Source organism: Eptatretus burgeri, chromosome 3 (assembly GCF_056783735.1).
Source record: "Eptatretus burgeri isolate ZD-2024b chromosome 3, Ebu_testis_v1, whole genome shotgun sequence".
NCBI lineage: Eukaryota > Metazoa > Chordata > Myxini > Myxiniformes > Myxinidae > Eptatretus > Eptatretus burgeri.
This window is the reverse complement of record NC_140963.1, coordinates 49104475-49123732: the sequence shown is the minus strand read 5'-3', so window position 1 is coordinate 49123732 and position 19258 is coordinate 49104475. Positions and strand designations below refer to the sequence as shown.

General features: G+C 42.9%; 1 protein-coding gene across 6 annotated transcripts in view; it reads left to right on the top strand.

The window, feature by feature from the left end:
- Window positions 1-19258, top strand: part of MYLK (myosin light chain kinase) — a 213325-nt gene that overhangs the window by 118189 nt on the left and 75878 nt on the right. For all 6 annotated transcript variants that reach the window (XM_085873203.1, XM_085873200.1, XM_085873199.1 and 3 more), the window contains 6 exons: window positions 11375-11572; window positions 14714-14960; window positions 15897-15974; window positions 16159-16856; window positions 17945-18061; window positions 18643-18723. In XM_085873203.1, the coding sequence (XP_085729329.1) occupies window positions 11375-11572; window positions 14714-14960; window positions 15897-15974; window positions 16159-16856; window positions 17945-18061; window positions 18643-18723 (1419 nt within the window). The remainder of the gene's footprint in view (window positions 1-11374; window positions 11573-14713; window positions 14961-15896; window positions 15975-16158; window positions 16857-17944; window positions 18062-18642; window positions 18724-19258) is intronic.

Below are 19258 nucleotides of genomic sequence, written 5' to 3'. Positions count from 1 at the left end.
CCCTACCGAGCTTCGAATAGCCCCGAGCCCCGAAAAAATAGACACCGAGCTTCGGCGCATATCCGGTTTTTATTTGATCAATTATAACAGTCCGCAAGCCACGAGTGGAGATTGCCTTGGATACCATAAGAGGAGAGTTTAGTGAGCAGTGCGGGATGCCAGACTGTATCGACTGTGACTACATTGGTGAAACTGGGAGAAATTTAAAACGAAGGCTGGATCAACATAATCGAGCAAAGAGGCTTCGAAAGGTGACACAGTCAGACATATCACGTCATTGCTTGCAATTTGGCCACAAATTTACTTTAATGGGATGTCCTAGACACAACATCCAACAAACGACACAGGTTGATTTTGGAAGCATGACACATGAAGAGCCAGGAGGGTGGTCTAACTGGGGAGAGATGGTGGATATACCCACACAATGCACATCTCTGATGCAAATGAAAAAAAAAACTGGATGGTGCAAACAACTGGGTAAGGTGAGTGACAAACAACACTCAATCCCATACCCCACATCTACATGTGCACAACACCCAATGAGAACCCCAACACTCACACAACCAACAACTCATCATACCAAACCCGGACACGAAACCAGCTGTGTTCGTGCCCTGAAAACATAAAAACAACAAGCTCACACACTTGCTCACCCACACACATACAACACCAGACCACGTGAAAGTAAAAACAAACAAAAAAAAGAGCAGAGCACCCCATCAATGATATGATTGAACGTTTATTTACTTGGGGTTTGCATAATATATTTTTGAAAAGCACTCCTCCATTTGAGCTCGAGCACCAGCATGTGACCGGAAATGAGCGGTCATATTGAAATAAAAACCGGGCATGTGCCGAGGCTCTATTGGCCTGAGGCTCTATCTATTTGATGTCAATGACCGACTCCACATATGGCACTGCAGAGGAGCTCGTTTAATGTGCTCTGTTACGCCACCCGAAGTTGGTGGTAACTTTCTTCAACTCCTTGCTTTGATTTCAGACTTCCAAAACAATTCCAGCAAAGATCCTTCATCTCTGTGATTTGTTCAGTCTTTGAGCTGAATAGTGAACAGATCAACTTCTCACTGCCTGTTATCACCTGTTTTGTTGCTTGTTCTCCAATGCCGAGACCTCCGAGAGCTGTCAGCATTTCATCAGATGTCTTTGTGAAAACTTTCCATCATGCTGATTTGCTCTTGCCATACATCCTTCCAGTGGTGTTACAGCCACTAACAGCGTGGAAACCCCTCAGAGCTGCTATTCGTCTGGCAGCAAGAGCATAATATATAGGCTGAAGGGCTACATACCTTCGTTTCCGACCCATATTCATGATGAGCTTTGTATCTTAGCCAAGATTTGGTAGCATTGATAATGCCAAGACCAAGACATCAGGATCTGGGGAGTATACGTGAACCTTTATCAAAACTCTGTGCAGTTTCGCAACAGCAAATATCATGAGTGTGTCTGCCTCTTCGTGTGAGTGTTCCATGATTTCTAAATCATCTGCACCTCTGCCGGCTTTACCCTCACGTGTGACAGTGATCACATCGGTGGATTCAGACATGGTGATGACTGTTTGCCTGATATATTGTCAATTGACCTTTGATTTCAGTACTGCTGAGGAATGCCTGCACACCTCTGATAGCTGTGCAATCATTAACTTTGTAGTCCATGATGTGAGATTATTTGCCACCTGTCCTACGACTTCGTGCTGTTGCTTTGAGTGAATTTTTGATAGAGAGTAATTGTCAAAAACCACGCACACTGATTAATACGTCAATCCTTTGCGATCAATGGCTTGGACAAAGTAAGATGCCAAGTCATTACAGTTCTTCATGGCAGCTTTGAATACTGTCTGCTCATTGATGACAGCCATACCATCAACAACTAGAGCAGCTTGATTTGGCACATTTGAAGGCAACGGACCATCCGTTTCTGAGTCACTATCTGTATCCATCTGATGAATGAGCTCGTGAGCCAGTTGTGACTTGTTTGTGCATGGATGCAGTAGACCTCCAGCTTGTATGAGTACATCGTTCATTGTAGAAAGTTCATACATACTAACTACCTCTTTCATGTCAACATCATGGGAAGATCCTGATATGACAAGAAGCCGAGCCAACATCGATGCACATCACTTCATCACAATTTCTTGTTTTCCATGGTTTGATCTAATCTCCTTTCCAGCTGATGTCCACATTTGTACTTTGACCTTCTTCATTTTGTCTCATATATTTCCACATCCTTTTATTCTGTCATTAACAAACTTTTCATGTACTTCCTTCTCTCGAGCTTCTGTATTCAGGATATTCTCAGAGATGTCCTGAGGAATGACCATGTTGTTTGTAATGTTGATCAGTTTATCTCTCATGTTATTCTCCAACACGTCTACATTAAAGGGATTATTTCAGATGATGACATCTTTGAGACGCTGCATATTCCTTTCTTGTCGATCCAATTTCGACTGGCTGAAATCAGAATGATGGGATCTTTCTGCCATACTGACAGCGCATCTGAAGGAGCTATCAGTTCAGCATAGTTGACACGCCACTATTCATTTCCAGAAGTCTCTACAATGTGGGCAATTATTTTGCCAACATTATGACTTCGACAGATATGAAGTTGATCCTCGACAAATCTTTATCGCTGGCAAAAAAATGCATTCAGTTCTCTGAAATGATGATTTCCGAGATCTGGTGAATGGCTCTTCTGCAGAAAGTGTTTCAGCAGGCGGCCCATGCTGTGACTTTGCTGGCTGTCCTTTCCTTTTCTAAAGCAGACCAGTATCTTCATTAGTGAGAGCCCTTATATGACGCTCCTCTGATCGTTTGATGTGTAATGCACTTGTACAGTTAGCATAACATGCTTTGTACCACAAGATGTTATTATCCTTCAGGTCTGTTCGAGAGGGGCCCTGAAGTCGATTGTTGATGATCACAAACTCATTCTCACCATATTCTGCTCTTTGGTTTACAACATTTTGCAGTTTATTTTTTGCTATCATCCTTTGGCTTGGTAATTACATTCTCAAGGCTCACACCCTGGCAAATAATACAGCGTGAATAGTCCGTTTCCAGTCTAGCTCGTTTGGCGTGTGTATCTGCTTTCTCAACATACTGTACATGATCTGGGAAAAAAAGACATGTTCTCTCTGGGTTTAATATGGTGAAATGAGAAATTACATGCAGGTACATAAAACACTGATACAAACACAAAATTGAATAGCCTGTTCAACATGGAATACAACAATATATAATGAAATACCAGTAGGTTGTTTGTCGGTTTTTGTGCCCATTTTATCATAAAAGATCATAAAAAGGCCAGTCTAAAATCATGAAATCAATCCTTCCGATGTATTTATCAGATAGACATACGAAGATAAACTTTATCCAATCTGAAATGCCCTCAGAAAAAATTTCATGCCAGTTCTAAATTGATATATTTATTATATCGGTAAAATTCACGCTAATTTTAGTTCAATTTTAAGATGGCTGCCATACCATGAAGATGGCCGAGGAAAAAATATCAAGCAATTTGTTTTTTTCAAATTATAGGTCCAGAACAATAAAATAAACCACATTTGCAAAAATCTATTTGAGATTTTCATGATGGCCAGATTTGTGACGTCACCAGACAGACGAGTAAGCTCTTTGCTGTTTCAAACCCTTCCCAAAGTTCCTCCACAGTTGTAAAGACATTCAAAAATAGTACACACATGAGAATCCTAATGCTGCACACCCACTCAGCTGCTGGACCGGTTTCATCGTTTATTGGCGAATAATCAGCGACAGTGCAGACAGAAACATGAGCTACTGAGGCGCCCAAGCATGCACCACATGTAAATGCCAAAAGCAGTCAATATATAAATGAAAAACAGACTCGCTCACATCTCTCATCTGTGAATGGAGGGACTATCCAAGAAGCTCTCACCTAATCAATTAAACCCAGGTAGCTAGGAATATATATATATATATATATATATATATATATATATATATATATATATATATATATATATATATATATATATATATATATATATATATAAACTCCTTCCATGCTCTTCGAGCCGAAGAAGCTGCATAAAACAACCATGAAAGACTACTGAAGGTCAGCGCTTCGCTGTTTCAAACAAACCCTTCCCAGAGTTCCTCCACAACTGTAAAGACATTCATAAATAGTGCAGCTTCCTTTAGTACTTTTTATGAATGTCCTTGTTTTTTTTTTTGTTTGTGTGCAGGATATTAGCTTTTATAGGAGCCTCGACATTGTATACAAAAAATCAAAAAAAAAAGTTGTGGACAGATTTGATTTCATAAGAGATCTTGCAATATTGTTTGATATCATGACATTTTAATATATGTAAATAGAGAAGTTTAAATACTGCCTTAATTTTTGTTGTGCAGAAATTCTGTTACGTCACTCATCCATCATAATTGTTTCCATTTAGATTCTTCCCTTATTTTCTGCTCATTCATGGGAAATGAATGTAATTAGTTTCTGATTTTGCCTCATTGTCTCCACCAATGAAGGTGGATGGAGGTTATGTTTTTACCCCTGTCTGTTTGTATGTCTGACTGACTTTGAGCAGGATATCTCAAAAAGTTGTGGACAAATTCGGACGCAATTTGGTGAACAGGCTTGGTATGAGACATGACAAATTTATTAGATTTTCATTAAGATCAGGATCCGGATACTATACTTTTTAAAAGTTATTCTTCACCATTGAGAGATGGGGCCAAAAACGATATATATTGCACAGAATTTCAAAAAGTTTTGGACGGAATATTACAAAATTAGGCGGATGAGATGGTAAGCTGACAAGAACAAGCCAATTAGATTTTGGTGAAGGTCCGCATGCAGATCCGGCCTATCAATGGGATGCAAAATGTAAACTGTTCAGTCTGATGGAGGTATGCGCTGTACCACATTCCATTCGCGTTGATATTGAGGTCATTGTTTCCTTTTTTCACCCAAAAATAACATTGATGTTGAAAAAGGATCTATTGCATGTGGTGAGTATATTCATAATATTATGAGATGCTCGCTATCCCACTGTCAATTCAACATTGCTCTCCCATGACCCTCAGTCTTGCAGAGAAAAAAAATATTACCTTCAGGTAGTTGTGTCTCTTTCCCCACTTCCAACAATAACTTCCTGTTCCTACCTTGAACTATCCACTTCCATCCTTCTTTCACGCTCTTCACTCACACTTTCCCTTTTATTGTTAAAATAATTAGTTATGTCTTCATGTTATCTCACCTGCACCTCCATTTCCAGAAATCATGATTCCACAAAATAATTCAAAAGGGAATGTGGTAAGGGAAGAGTATTGATTATAGGGGATTTTAACTTGCCAGGGATAGATTGGGTCCAGGAACAGGGAAAGGGCAGAGCAGATGAGGATTTCTTAGTTTTAGTCCAGGATTGCTTTTTACCCCAGTTTGTAGACAAGCCCACGAGGAGGAGTGCAGTGTTAGACCTTTTAAGTAACGATCCTAATATGGTGGAGGAGGTGAAGGTTTAGGAGCATTTAGGAGCAAGTAACCATAACATTGTGTGTGCAAAGGTTCTGTTAAGGGTTAGAGTTCAGGATGGTAGGGTAAAGCGATTAGATTTCAGGAAGGCAAACATTGAGGGTATGAGGAGAGTATTGGGTGATGTAGATTGGGAGACTCTAACAACAGGACAATCAGCATCAGAAAAATGGGAAACCTTTAAGGACCAAATGTATAGAGTGCAGAGTAAGTACATTCCAATGAGGTGTAAAACTAGAAGTGGAAGGAGACCAGGGTGGTTGAGCAGTGAGATAAGGAACGCTATAAAGGAGAAGCAAAAGGCATTTATTAGGATTAAAATAACAGGACTGGAGTTAGATTTATATCATTATCAGAGTAAACACAAGTAAGTTAAGAAAATAACTCGGCAAGCCAAAAGAGAGTATGAGAATGACATGGGTAAGAATATTAAACATAATAGCGAGGCTTTCTTTTAGTATATCAGGAGAAAAGAACAGGTTCGGACCAGTGTGGGTTCGTTGAGGAATAGCACCGGGAGAGTGGTGAGTGATAAAAGTGAGATAGCAGGCTTATTAAACAGGTATTTTGCTTCAACTTTTACACAAGAACAGTCAGGAGAATTGCCAATAGCTGATAGTATCTATCGAGGAGGTGAGGAAGGGCTTTTACGGAAGATCCAGGTTGGAATGGAGGAAGTAAAGGAACAGCTCAGTAATCTAAGAGTACATAAAGCTCCGGGTCCAGATAATATTGTTGCGGTTGAGGAAATTCGCAAGCCACCATTCAGGTCCCGTAGGTGAGATATCTCTGTAAGTATATGTGTAGTTAGCCCCAAACCCGTTGTTTAGAGGGAATAAATGTGATTCATTCGGGCTGCGACCCTTTGAGATAGCCGTTTTTCTGTTCTATCTTTATTTTGAACCAACCACGTCTCAACTGCCATCACACAACAACCACCAACCGCAACGCCGCTTCACAACAACAACAATGCCAACAGCCAAGACCTTTACCTTCACAGCTCGCTCCCGCAAACATCGCATCACCGCCATTCCAAGCGTCACCGTGGCCAGGGACCGCCACTTTAAACCCTCCACCACCTTCGCCTCTCCTTCTGCGGCCATTCCCGCACCGCTTGTGGGCACCGAGCGTCAGGCTGTCCTGGACTCGTACAGGGCGCGCGCCGAGCTGCGAGTACAAAGTGCGGCCTTTCCGAGGAGAAGTCGGATCAGGAATGATACACGCCCACTTCTGATCCGTCCAATCAGCAAGCGCGGGGCGATTTGGCCCCGCCTCCAGGCGTGTCGGAGTAGAATCGATATATGCAAATTCGAGGATCAGGGGAGATTCACGCCCCTTTTTCTCCGTCCAATGGGCGAGCGTGGCTCCACCCCCGAGCTCGTTCTGATCCAGAAATTTGCATATGGGTTCTCCTATGCCACTATAAAGCGCCGAGCGCAAATATATATATATATATATATATATATATATATATATATATATATATATATATATATATATATATATATATATTTGTTCATGACTGCCTCAGAAATTTTGCTGCACACCTTTGCCACAAGGAAGCACTTTGATTACTCATGGAATGAAAGTAAAATTTTTATGCTTATTTTCATATGCAGAAATAACACGATTCGACTTGAGGATAAAAAGGGACCGCAAACTCAAACAACATTGCTTCGAAGGGCAAGGCTCAGGTCTAACGTTTCGACCACAGAGTGGTGCTCATCTGAAATTATGGAGCCAATATGCACTCAGTATGAGGTGCCAATTGGGTAGACATAATATGCCCATGATAGATAGATTGTGAGACCAATGTGATTTTTTATGCTTACCTGATTAAAACAATGAAAATGAAATGGTCTCACCATCTACACTGGACAGGGTCACTCGGATTTCCCACCCGCAATCCTCTCGGACAAAATTATACATTGCATATACATTATTAAATGGGATAAAAGGACATACAAGGAAATCCAACACAGGTGAAGGCCATTCAGCCCATCATGCCTGCACGAACACCATACTAATTAATATACACAAGATCCAAGGAAGAAAATGCAATTTTAAAAATAAATTAATGAAATATATATTTTAAAGTTTTTGTAGTTTTTGTATTTTTTTTTCTTCTTCCCTTCAGGGGAGGGGCATGGGCTTGGTTAAAACACACACAACACCCCTCTTGACAAGACCCCCAGCAACAGCAATTCGTACACATTGACACAATCACCCATCAATGCTCAAACCACTTAAAAGTCTGATCAACATCCCCAAACCACTCTATATCCATAACTCCCAGGTTCCTATCTTATTCTAATTTAAACTTATCTACTTTTTCTGCTGCCACTACCTGTCCAGGAGGCCATTCCATGCATTAACTACTCTCTGAGTGAAAGTTTCCTGCCTTACTACTGTCTTAACCCTCCTTTCTTTAGTCTCAGGCTATGTATGGCCCCTGGTCCGATCACTGTCTACTCTGTTGAATAATTCATCTGAACTTATTTTATCTCGACCTTTCATTATCTTAAACATTTCTATCATATCTCCTCATAACCACCTTCTTTCTAGTGAATAAAGCCCCGTCTCCTTCAACCGGTCCTCATAGCTGAGTCTAGCCAGACCCAGAACCAATCTAGTAGCCCTGCGCTGAATCTAGTAGTCCATGGCATCTATGTCCTTCCGGAAGTGTGGTGACCAAACCTGCACACAATAATCTAGATGTGGCCCTCACTAAATTCCTGTACAATGTTAACACCACCTCTTTTGATTTATAATTGACCCCTCTCCAAATACAACCGAAAACCCAATTTGCATCACCTAAAGCTACCTGGTATTGTGATGTCTCCTTACCTCCCGTATCTATTATCACCCCCAGATCCTTCTCCTGTGTGACACTCTCCAAAATTACCCCTTGCATCCTGTAATCTCTATTTTCATTGTTATTTCCCATCCCCAACACCTCACACTTGCTCAAGTTAAATTCCATCTGCAAGACTTTTGCCGAATCTATACAAGTATCAATATTTTCCTCTATCTGATCACCAACCCCTCTGCTCTCCTCCTTACCTCCAAGTTTTGTGTTATCTGCAAATTTGTAACGCTTACTCTTCATCCCACTATCCAAATCATTGATGTAAATAATGAAAAGTAATGGTCCGAGTACTGTTCCCTGAGGTGCTCCACTACTTACATTCTCCCCGCAAGACATCCTCCCACTCACAGCCATTCTTTGCTTCAGACCACTAAGCCAGTTTGCAATCCGATTAGCTTCCTGACCAGCCACTCCACAAGCTCTCACTTTCGCTAACAACCTCCAATGTGGTACCTTATCAAATGCCTTCTTAAAGTCTAGATATACGATGTCCACTACCTTTTCCTCATCCACCCAATCAGACACTGCTTCATAGAACTCGAAAAGATTTGTTAAACAGGAACTACCTTTGGTAAACACATGTTGACTACCTTTAATTAGTTTGTATTTGTATAAATGGTTCCTCATCCGGTCCTTAATTAATGTCTCCAACACCTTCCCCGCAACTGAAGTCAAACTAACAGGTCTATAGTTTCTCAATTCTTCACTGGATCCTTTCTTCAATAATGGTGTTACATTTGATACTCTCCAATCCTCTGGTACCTGTCCTGAGTCCAGTGAACGATTGAAAATATCCGTTAACATCTCGCTTACCTGCTCAACCACCTCAATCAATACTCTCAGGTGCATATTGTTGCGAATTTGCGCCCGCCGGCGTGCGAGCGGCCACGTAACTCGAATTGCGGCACGTCGCCCACCGGACGGACAATTCTGTCGTGACCCTCTCGGACCAACGCCGGGAACTAGTCATGGGTGGGCCTTTCGGCCTCAACACGATCGTGCCAATCGGCCCCCCGCGTGGGATAGGGTTGTTCGCCAAATTCGACCTACCTAAGTACCCACACGGAGGGTAGACCGGGCGATCGCACCTCGCCGCAGGTCGACTCCGGACACAGGCCACTTTAAGCGACCCGTTCCGTACTATCGGGATAACCGAGCGGTGTTATTGTCAACCTTGACGGTTCCAATTAATTATCGGGCGTATTTAGCCCACTACCAAACCTTTACGTGAAGCAAGATGGGGATTCAATTAAAGAAAAGACGAAGCGAAACGGGAAAAACAGTTCAACATGAGGCACATTTATTCCGCGGCACACGGAAAGCACACATATACAATTACAACAATTATCCACCAAAAGCAATTGCAACAAAAGAAGCACAACAATGCAGATCTACTACCGACTACGCGAACACATGGCAACACTTCCACAGTTTTACTTTACAGACGGCGCCGACAACACATATACTCAAAAGCAAAAGAAAAGGGCCACCCTCAACGACAAGGGGACAGACGGGGCCTGTGGGCGCGAGACCGGGTGGAGCCTACCCGTCTTGTGATGAGCCGCAAATGTGGCGGCAGTGCCCCGACTCCGCGCTCCTCCGTGGGTTTCGTTGGCACTGCTTGGAATGGGGTCTTTCCGCACTATCTCAGCGCAGGGGGGAAAAAGGAGGGAATTGTTGATGCTCTGGGGAAAGAGGATAGCTGGCTTGCTTGGGTCCCGCGACGAGCGACTCCACTGCGACCTCGACCGCGCTCCCGGCTTCCCCTCTCTGCAGCTCCCTGACAGACTCCGAACCCCGACAGACTGACTCTCCTCCAGACCCATCTTGACTGCTGCTGCCACACTTCTCCAACTCGCCCGAGCCCAAAACTGACGAAATTCGCCCCGCGCTCGGCACTTTATAGTACGGCAGGAGAACCCATATGCAAATTTCTGGATCAGAACGAGCTCGGGGGTGGAGCCACGCTCGCCCATTGGACGGAGAAAAAGGGGTGTGAATCTCCCCTGATCCTCGAATTTGCATATATCGATTCTACTCCGACGCGCCTGGAGGCGGGGCCAAATTGCCCCGCGCTTGCTGATTGGACGGATCAGAAGTGGGCGTGTATCATTCCTGATCCGACTTCTCCTCGGAAAGGCCACTTTTTGCACCCGCGGCTCGGCGCGCGTCCCGCACGAGGCCAGGACAGCCTGATGCTCGGCATTCACAAGTGGTGCAGGAATGGCCGCAGAAGGAGAGGCGAAGGTGGTGGAGGGTTTAAAGTGGTGGTCCATGGCCACGGTGACGCTTGGAATGGCGGTGATGCGATGTTTGCGGTAGCGAGCTATGAAGGTAAAGGTCGTGGCTGTTGGCGTTGTTGTTGTGAAGCGGCGTTGCGGTTGGTGGTTGTTGTGTGATGGCGGTTGAGACGTGGTTGGTTCAAAATAAAGATAGAACAGAAAAACGGCTATCTTAAAGGGTCGCAGCCCGAATGAATCACATTTATTCCCTCTAAACAACGGGTTTGGGGCTAACTACACATGTACTTACAGAGATATCTCACCTACGGGACCTGAATGGTGGTTTGCGAATTTCCTCAACCACAACAATATATATATATATATATATATATATATATATATATATATATATATATATATATATATATATATATATATATATGTATATGTTCCTTTTTATATTTGTACTTCTTGTTTGTACTTTTTCCTTTTTCTCCTTTTTGTACTTTTTCCTTATTCTATTTGTACTTTTTGTATTTGTTCTTGGAATAAAACAATAACTATACTGGGTTTTTTTTCGAAACTTGGATGTTGCCTTGCGCAGAAAAGGTGGGAAACTTCAATGCATCATTAGATGGTGTTATTAATGAAAGATTATAAACGAATGGGTTGGGAGTCTCAATAAAAGACATCATCTCAGGTGTCCTAGGGACCAGTAGTTTACCATTGTGGTGGTCATCTGCAGGAAACCCACCACCAGAAGTCGTTTGGCTACACAACGGTGTGGCAATACAGGAATCTGAGGATTTCCATTTCACGCAAACAGGAGCCGAGTTCACCCTTCACATTCAAGAAGTCTTTCCTGAAGACACAGGTGTTTATACATGCCGCGCACGAAGCAAAGAAGGAGAAGCATCCACACAGGGCCATCTCACAGTGCAAGGTTATTTCGATCAATTTCTTTATCCACCTCTCCCTTCTCTCGTTCTCCTTTTTTTAATGATATTCCTTCCTTTATTCGTATGTAACATTGCAAATGAAATGAAATCATTGTTACCTCCGTCACTGAAGGTAAAGGAGGTTATGTTTTCACCCCGTCTGTCTGTTTGGTTGTCCGTTTGTTTAGTTGTTTGTGTGCAGGATATCTCAAAAAGTTTGGATGGATCCGGATGAAACTTGGTGGACAGGTTGGGTATGCGATAAGGACGAATCGATTCAATTTTGGTGAAGATCCGAATCCAAATCTGGATATGAGAATTAAAAAAATTTTTTGAAGTGATTCTTCACCATTAAGAGATGGGGCCAAAAACGATAGGCAGTGAACCCTCAAATGTCGCGGGGGTTTGGTTCCCGGAAAATGTCGCGATAGTTAAAACGGCGATCGTGGAAGCCAATGGCCAATGGGAAGAGGGTGGTACGGGTCCTGGACTTCGAGAACATATCGAGGAAGATCGACTGCAGCCAGAAATAAACACATTACGATTGAAATAAGCACGTAAATGTGTATATAATGCATTTTAACATTGAAATAAACATGTGTAAATTAAACAAAAACACACGAGTTTTACCTTGTAAATTTATTACAAAATGGCGAGGTGGGTGATGGTAAACATATTACTTACTCACACTGTACTCTGCCATAAATAGAAACCACAAGACTTAGTTTGAGATGATGCTGTTAAAGGGAGGTGGGGGGGGTGGAGTGGAGCGGGAGAAGGGGGAGCGGGGGAAGGGTGGGCAGAGAGGCGTGAGAGGGGAATGGGTGAGTGGGGAAAGTGATTCAGCGAATGGAAAAGCAGCATTAGTTTTACAACGAAGGTGCCCGCAGTATTGCCACAACCCACAATGGATAAGGGTAACACGATCCTTAAATCACCTTACCTTGAACCATGATCTTCCCTGCTTGGAGAGCAAGGTACGCGATGGCATAATCTTCCAGAATAACCCTGTCTCATCGGTGTGAAAAAACCTGCTCAGTCAAAAATCCCTTTGCCTTGATTTGTTTCATGAGCTGTGCATGCGAATGTGTGTTTGAGAATGGGGGTTCGAATGTGGGTGTCGGAAATTATGGGTTTGGGAATACGGTTCGAATACGGAGTTGGAAAATGAAGGTTTGGGAATGAGGATTTTAGGATAATGAAGGTTTTGGAATGAGAAAAAGTCGAATGGGGAAGCTTCTACCTCCAATCATTGACCCCATAATGGAAGCCTGTGCAGATGCCGCATTTTCTCCTTGAGCCAACCTATCTAACAACTCGATCTTTTCGCCAAACGTCATAACCTTTCTCTGCCTTTTGGTACAACTAACTTTGTCCATCGCTTTACATTTGGGCTCATTAAAAACGGTGTGCGAGAAACACCACAAGGCTTGAAACACCATGGGATGCAAACGATGACTCCTCTTAGCTCAAAAACCATGATTGGTTGAAATTAAATGACGCGATAACGAAATCGGAACACAATAGGTTGCCCCCGATTGGTCGAAACCCGTGATATTAGAACCCGTGATATTTGAGGGTTTACTGCATAGCATATTTGAAAAAAATATTGGGTCCGATACATTCTATTGTAACAGGCATTACGTGGTAGAGGTATGCGCTCTACCGAGTACTCTTCCAGTTGAAGATGTTTTTCTTGCCCTTAATTTTTTTTTGCAAAGAGCCAACTTGTATTTTCAGAAACTTAATTCTTGGAAGAGTGTATCCTGGGAGATCAAGAGTTATCTTACTGGCAGTGAGGTGGTGAGGCAGAGATCTACATGGCCAAACAAACAAATAAAAAACATTAAAAAAAAAACAAACAATGTCAGTTAGTAGGTGTGGATGGGCCAGGTGGCTTTGTGGAGAGGGCTGGTTAGCAGGGCTAGGAAATGTCACAATTTGGGACGGCAGATGTGAGCTGATAATGGACCCTTAACTTTTATGTGGAAAAGATTGTGATTGGACTGATAGCTTTTTTTGTATGTACAAGATAGAAGCTTGTAGAAGAGCCAGTTGCCAAAGGGTAAAAATTCCATGTCGTGATCGTGGGGTCATAGTTGCTTCCAACAAGTAAGGGAATGAGCCAAAAACAAAAGAGGAGATTTAGTGGCGGCGAGGAATTTACACTAACCTGCAACAAATAAGAGGGATGAGTGAGGTGGGGTTAATGAGGATACCTATAGAAGATTGCAGGGAGGGAGGGGGTGCACTGACATGATGACCATGTGATGGTGGTGCACTGACATGATGACAGGTAGACAATTCCATTGGTGTGCGATACAAACGGGACTAAGGAGTGTAGATGAGCATAAAGCCTGGAGTAGGAGGGTTACGTAAGATGGGAATAGTGAGTGAATGTGTACATTCTGGAAGGGCTGGGGAAGATGGAAGGTGGAAAGGACAAAGAGTTCAAAATGTGTGACTTTTAAAGAATTGCAAAAGGTAAATTAAATTCATAATGTCATAAAATCTGATTTGGGTCAATATGAGAAGCATTAAACATGATCTACCTTTTTAATATTAACCCTTCATGTCGAACAACGACAATAATTTGGTTTGTTGTCGTATCAACATGCACGTACACATAACAAACATTTGTCGTAAAAGTACTTTGAGTTTGGCGAAGCAAGAGAATAACGAAAGTTTAAAAGTGAAGCAATGGGAGAAACCTGATTATTGTGAAGAGATGCACAAAATATTTTTCATTATTAATTTATACGTGCCCTTTTGGATGCAAGGAATGTTCTTACAACACAGTTGGCATTAAATCCAACTTTTATTAGCTTTGATAAATTTCTTTAGTACTTCACATTCCTGCATGAAAAAAAATACACAATATCACCAAGATCGAGAGTAAATGTTAGTGCTATTATTTATGAAATGGAACTTTGATTGCAGGGCCATGTAATATGTAATTGAGATGTATGATCATACCATTTTATCTGATGTAACTTGTAATGTGCTAAGAATGGCAAAGGGCCATAAAGTAAGAACAAAAACTTAACCGTTTCCAATATCCTCCCACCGACTGTAGTTCTAGGTAAATAGCTGTTCTAATTTGTTCTGAAACACGACACCTGTCATCACCTGTGTTTCACCACCAGAGCCAGCAGAAGGCGAGCAGCCTTGGTTCATAAGCAAACCGCGTGCGGTCACAGCCCGAGCCGGTGATGCGGCGCTGCTGTCGTGTGCCGTAGCTGGGGACCCTTTTCCCAAAGTGAGCTGGCTTCGTGATGGTCGACCGATCGACTCCGGTGGTGATTACATGCTGCAGCAAAGCGGGGATGTTTTCTCCCTGGTTATATGCAGTTCAAGACCATGCTATGCAGGCCCTTACGAAGTTCGAATTGAGTGAGTCCTTGACATTTTCACGTTTGCACAAACTATTGTGGTTGATTTAGAAGTACACTCGTTTGCAAGAAACAAAATATCGAAGTTTGGCTTCTGAAACTGAAAAGCAATCGCTTTTGTTAGATATAACAACAATACGAGTTCCCTTCCAAGGAACTTCGATGCAGGAGGAGGCCATTAGGCTCAGCGAAGCCTGTGCTATAGTTGCCCACATATCTTTTTTTTTAATTTCTGAGCATCAAGCAAGGAAGCAGCACACATCATTTTTATAATCTTTGGTATGACAAGGCCAGGGGTCGAACGACCGACCTCCCAGACTCAGGGCGGACATTCTATCCATTACGTTGCAGCATATTTCATTAAATCTGTTTATCCTTGAGCATATTTGTGTTTTTCCACTTTTGTAATTTGTTGTCTTTAATTGTGAAACATTTTTCAGCTTCGGCTGATACTAATGAATGGAATTGCAGCATCCCTAAGAGTATGCAAATCATGACTTACCAAATAATGTGGAAGTTTTTCTGCTATTGTGGAAGTGGCACAGAGACTTTTTATTAGGAACAGTCATGAGCAGCAAAAGAAACTTCCCTGGAGATTCTGATGCTTGAAACGCATGAAGCTAAAATCACTCCCTCCTTCCTTTTTCCCACAGCTCAGAAAAGCATCAGGGAAGTTGGGGAGGGAGTATTTGAGGCATGGTTGGTGGGAGGGGAGGTAGCATGCATGGGATGTGGTTGAATCGGGGTGTGTTCGTTGATTGCTTGGAATGGGTAGCATGCAAAGGATGTTATGCTATGGGGCTGCTGGTTTTCAACTGCTTCGTGCTTGCACGTTGTGCAGACTGAGAGAGTGGTTGTGTAATTTGCAGTAGCTACGTTTTCAGTGGTTATTCTTATTACCTGTACATATATAACCCACCTGCTTTGGACCTCACAGGAATGCCATTGGTGTTTCCAGCTGCGCTGTCTCTCTCCTTGTTATTGGTGAAGAGCAAGCCGAGCTTGACTCTTGGAGGCAAGTGTGGCTTACTTAATTTGCGTTATTTTAGAAAAAGTCTCACTTTTCAGGTCAAAACGTTTGGCAGATAATTTTTTTCCACCTTTTATAACTCTTTGTAATAGTCTTGTATAGCAAGTGTGCAGTGCTGTTTGTTTCTTAAGCTGCTGGTGTAATCAATTTGCCTTGTGGTGCGTTGCAGCACACAAAAGCCGGAGCAAAATTGTTCCAGCCCCCTCGATGCCGGTAGGAGCTGGCAGCACTCTGAGCCTGGGCTGCCAGAGGGAAAGGCTGAGCAACTCGACTTTCGAAGTGTCCTCCGACATAAGGTCCATACAAAGGAGTGCTCAGCGGAGACACTGAAGCAGCAGGAGGCTGCACAAAAGGATTTTCGCAGTGTTCTTGTTAGCAGCAGGAAATCGGCAGTGAGCAAGGAGTGCCAACCTCCTGAGGTGAGATCCTCTGTGGAACTGCCCCAGAACGGACCTGCTGTGGACTTAACCCCAAATTCTTCCTGGAAGGTCTCACGGTCAGATAAGTCTACCACTCCTCCATTGCCACCACCAAAGCATACATTTTCACACCATTTCTCACCAAAGGCTGGGAACCACAACATCTCTGACTTAAATCGAACTGAGCCTGAGAACCTGTGCAGCGTCCCAGCTATCATGGCTCATGCGGGATGTGAGGGTGGGCAGCTAAGATGCTGTGAGGGTGTGGTGTCTCGAGTTGAGGAGGGGGCTCCGATCTTCACCGAGGCACTGCGTGAGGTGCGTGTCCTGGATGGTGCTCGACTGGAACTGAACTGCCGGGTGCAGGGTGAACCACCACTCTCCATCACGTGGACCCTCGACGGGAAGACCCTGCAGCCTTCACAGATCATCACCTTTCGGCAGATCGGTACATCTATAGACAGATTTGGCACGTGGCTGGACATTTCAAATTGCAACTTTGTACATCAAAATTAGCAAGTACATTCTTGTATCACAACTCTGCTTGCACTGATATAATTGTCTTCATTCTGAATGTCAACTTTCTTTCTTTTATTCTTGTAGTCATGCGGTATGTGCAAAGGATCGTATCGAAGAAAATCTACCGATAAGAGCATGCTGGACTGAATGTTCGATGTTTTTTTTCGAAAACGAAATGTTTACTCTTTCCAGGCTTTGTGACACCCAAAATGCGAACCACCGTGGTGGTTGTCCATGTAGGGACTTGTAAGGCCATTTTGGCCTCCCTCCCCTCCACACATATCCTTTGGCAGTCCCTTGTTTATGAGTGGGATAGCGATCATAATTGTAAGACAAATATGCTGGATTTAATTGTTATCACAAACTTGCAAGTCTTGCATCACAATAACAGTTGTTTTAACTGTGAGTGCAAGTGACGGTTCCTCCACATTCAGATGAAGTACCATCGGGCTGGTTTTGTGGTGAGGAAGAATAATATTTGTGCACTCGGTCTTCTGCAGCAACATTTGGTTTGCTCTATTGTTTATTAGGGCTGGCAGGATGTGGATGTACCTGGAGGTATGCTCATGGAGGTATACACACTCACCTCTAAGCTGTCTAGCCTGGGTTCGAATCCCGGCCAAACTATAAAGTGTTTCACAGGCAGGGTGATTCGTCTGTGTGTGCCGTCCCTCGGAGGGCCATTAAACTGGGCGTCCTATCTGCCGCCATTAGTTAGTGGACGGTTAAATATCCCACGGTGTCCATGAAGAGTAGGTGAGCAATTGCCGGCACCCTGAACAAATTCCAAATTCCTGCCATAACTACTGCTGGGAAGACAATGGCAAACCACCCAGTACACTGCTTTGGCAGTACCGACATTCTGTAGCAGAGTATGTTACATCAGAATCAGAAGAAAATTAATTAATTTTGTGGGCATGGACAACCATGCACAACAAGGTGTCATATGTTTGTGCTTCATGAGTCAAATGGACATTTTTAATGCAACAAGTATGTTTGACACATGTTCTTTTCCAGGGGACATGTGCTCACTCACAATTGACGAAGTTCTTCCAGAAGACGAAGGGAACTATGGCTGCTGCGCAGAAAACTCCTACGGACGGGACTGCACTACCGCCGTAGTATACGTGGATGGTGCGTAATGGGTGCAACAACGGAGTCCGTTTCTGTGTACATACATACTCTATATAATAGTGTTCCGTGCTCATTTCTGAGCTTCTCAAAACCCTCCGAGTGGGGCTTGGAAAGGGGAGCTGTTAAAGAGAACATATCAACTGGGATATTAAGTCGGCTGTCTGATCAGCACTCACTTGTGGACTGAAGATATTCCATGGAATCTTTTAGAAAAAATGTATCGACGCTGCTACATTGGTTCAAATCAGTGTTCGTAGATCAAGTCAAGTGATATTTGTGAGGTTAATGAAAATGGTACTCATTATAAAGATTGCATAAACTGGATTATGTAAGATTAAGTAAAAAGGGATTTTAATTGAGTCTTAAGTATATATCCATGCATGGAATTTTAGGGAAAAGCATTCGTTTTGGGTTTTTAAATTTTTTTTTAAAAAGCTGTTCATTTTTGTTGCTTGTAGTTGAGCCATGGAGCCATGCTAACTTGAACTTTGCAAAAGTGGAGAAAAGTTTCAGGAAGTTTGGAATAAACCGGTGTGGGTGAGGGAAATGCCAATGTAATTGTCTACTTTGCTCACATGCAGAGCATCCATCACAGCAAGGAGATCCTACCAAGACAGAACACACCCAATTAGGAACACCCCCTCAGACAAAGACTACGCAAGGTGAGCTTCGTGCATCTGGAGGCTCACAGTGTGTATTGAATGGATGGGGAGGTTAATGAAATGATGGAAATAAAGAAGCAGATCTTGTCAGTTCTTCCCGAAAACTGGCACGCTTCCCGTCTCTTCCATCTCCCAGGCTTCGCTCGCTTCCTGTCATTCCCTCATTAGATGTCCAGATGTCGACGTTCGTGAAAGTAACCCATTTTGGAATTTTGTTTAATGTTTTTTATCTGCTAATAATTTCTTGTAGGCACTCATGGGAATGAGAATCTTAATGCTTGTACAGTATATTTGTGTAAACATTGCCATTTAAACACTGAGAATGAGTGGGAAACGAGTTCTGTAGTGTGCGTATTACCATGACCTCCCAATAACCACTTGCTGCCTTTTTGGCTGTGCCAACCAAGCTTTATATGCTAAACTACAAATCTCACTCTCCCATCTTCTTAATAAGTCTAATGCTTTGTTTGCAAAAGCTGCTCTTGTTTATTGGAAACGAGTGAGGTCTGTCAGGATACGCCACAGGTAGATTCCT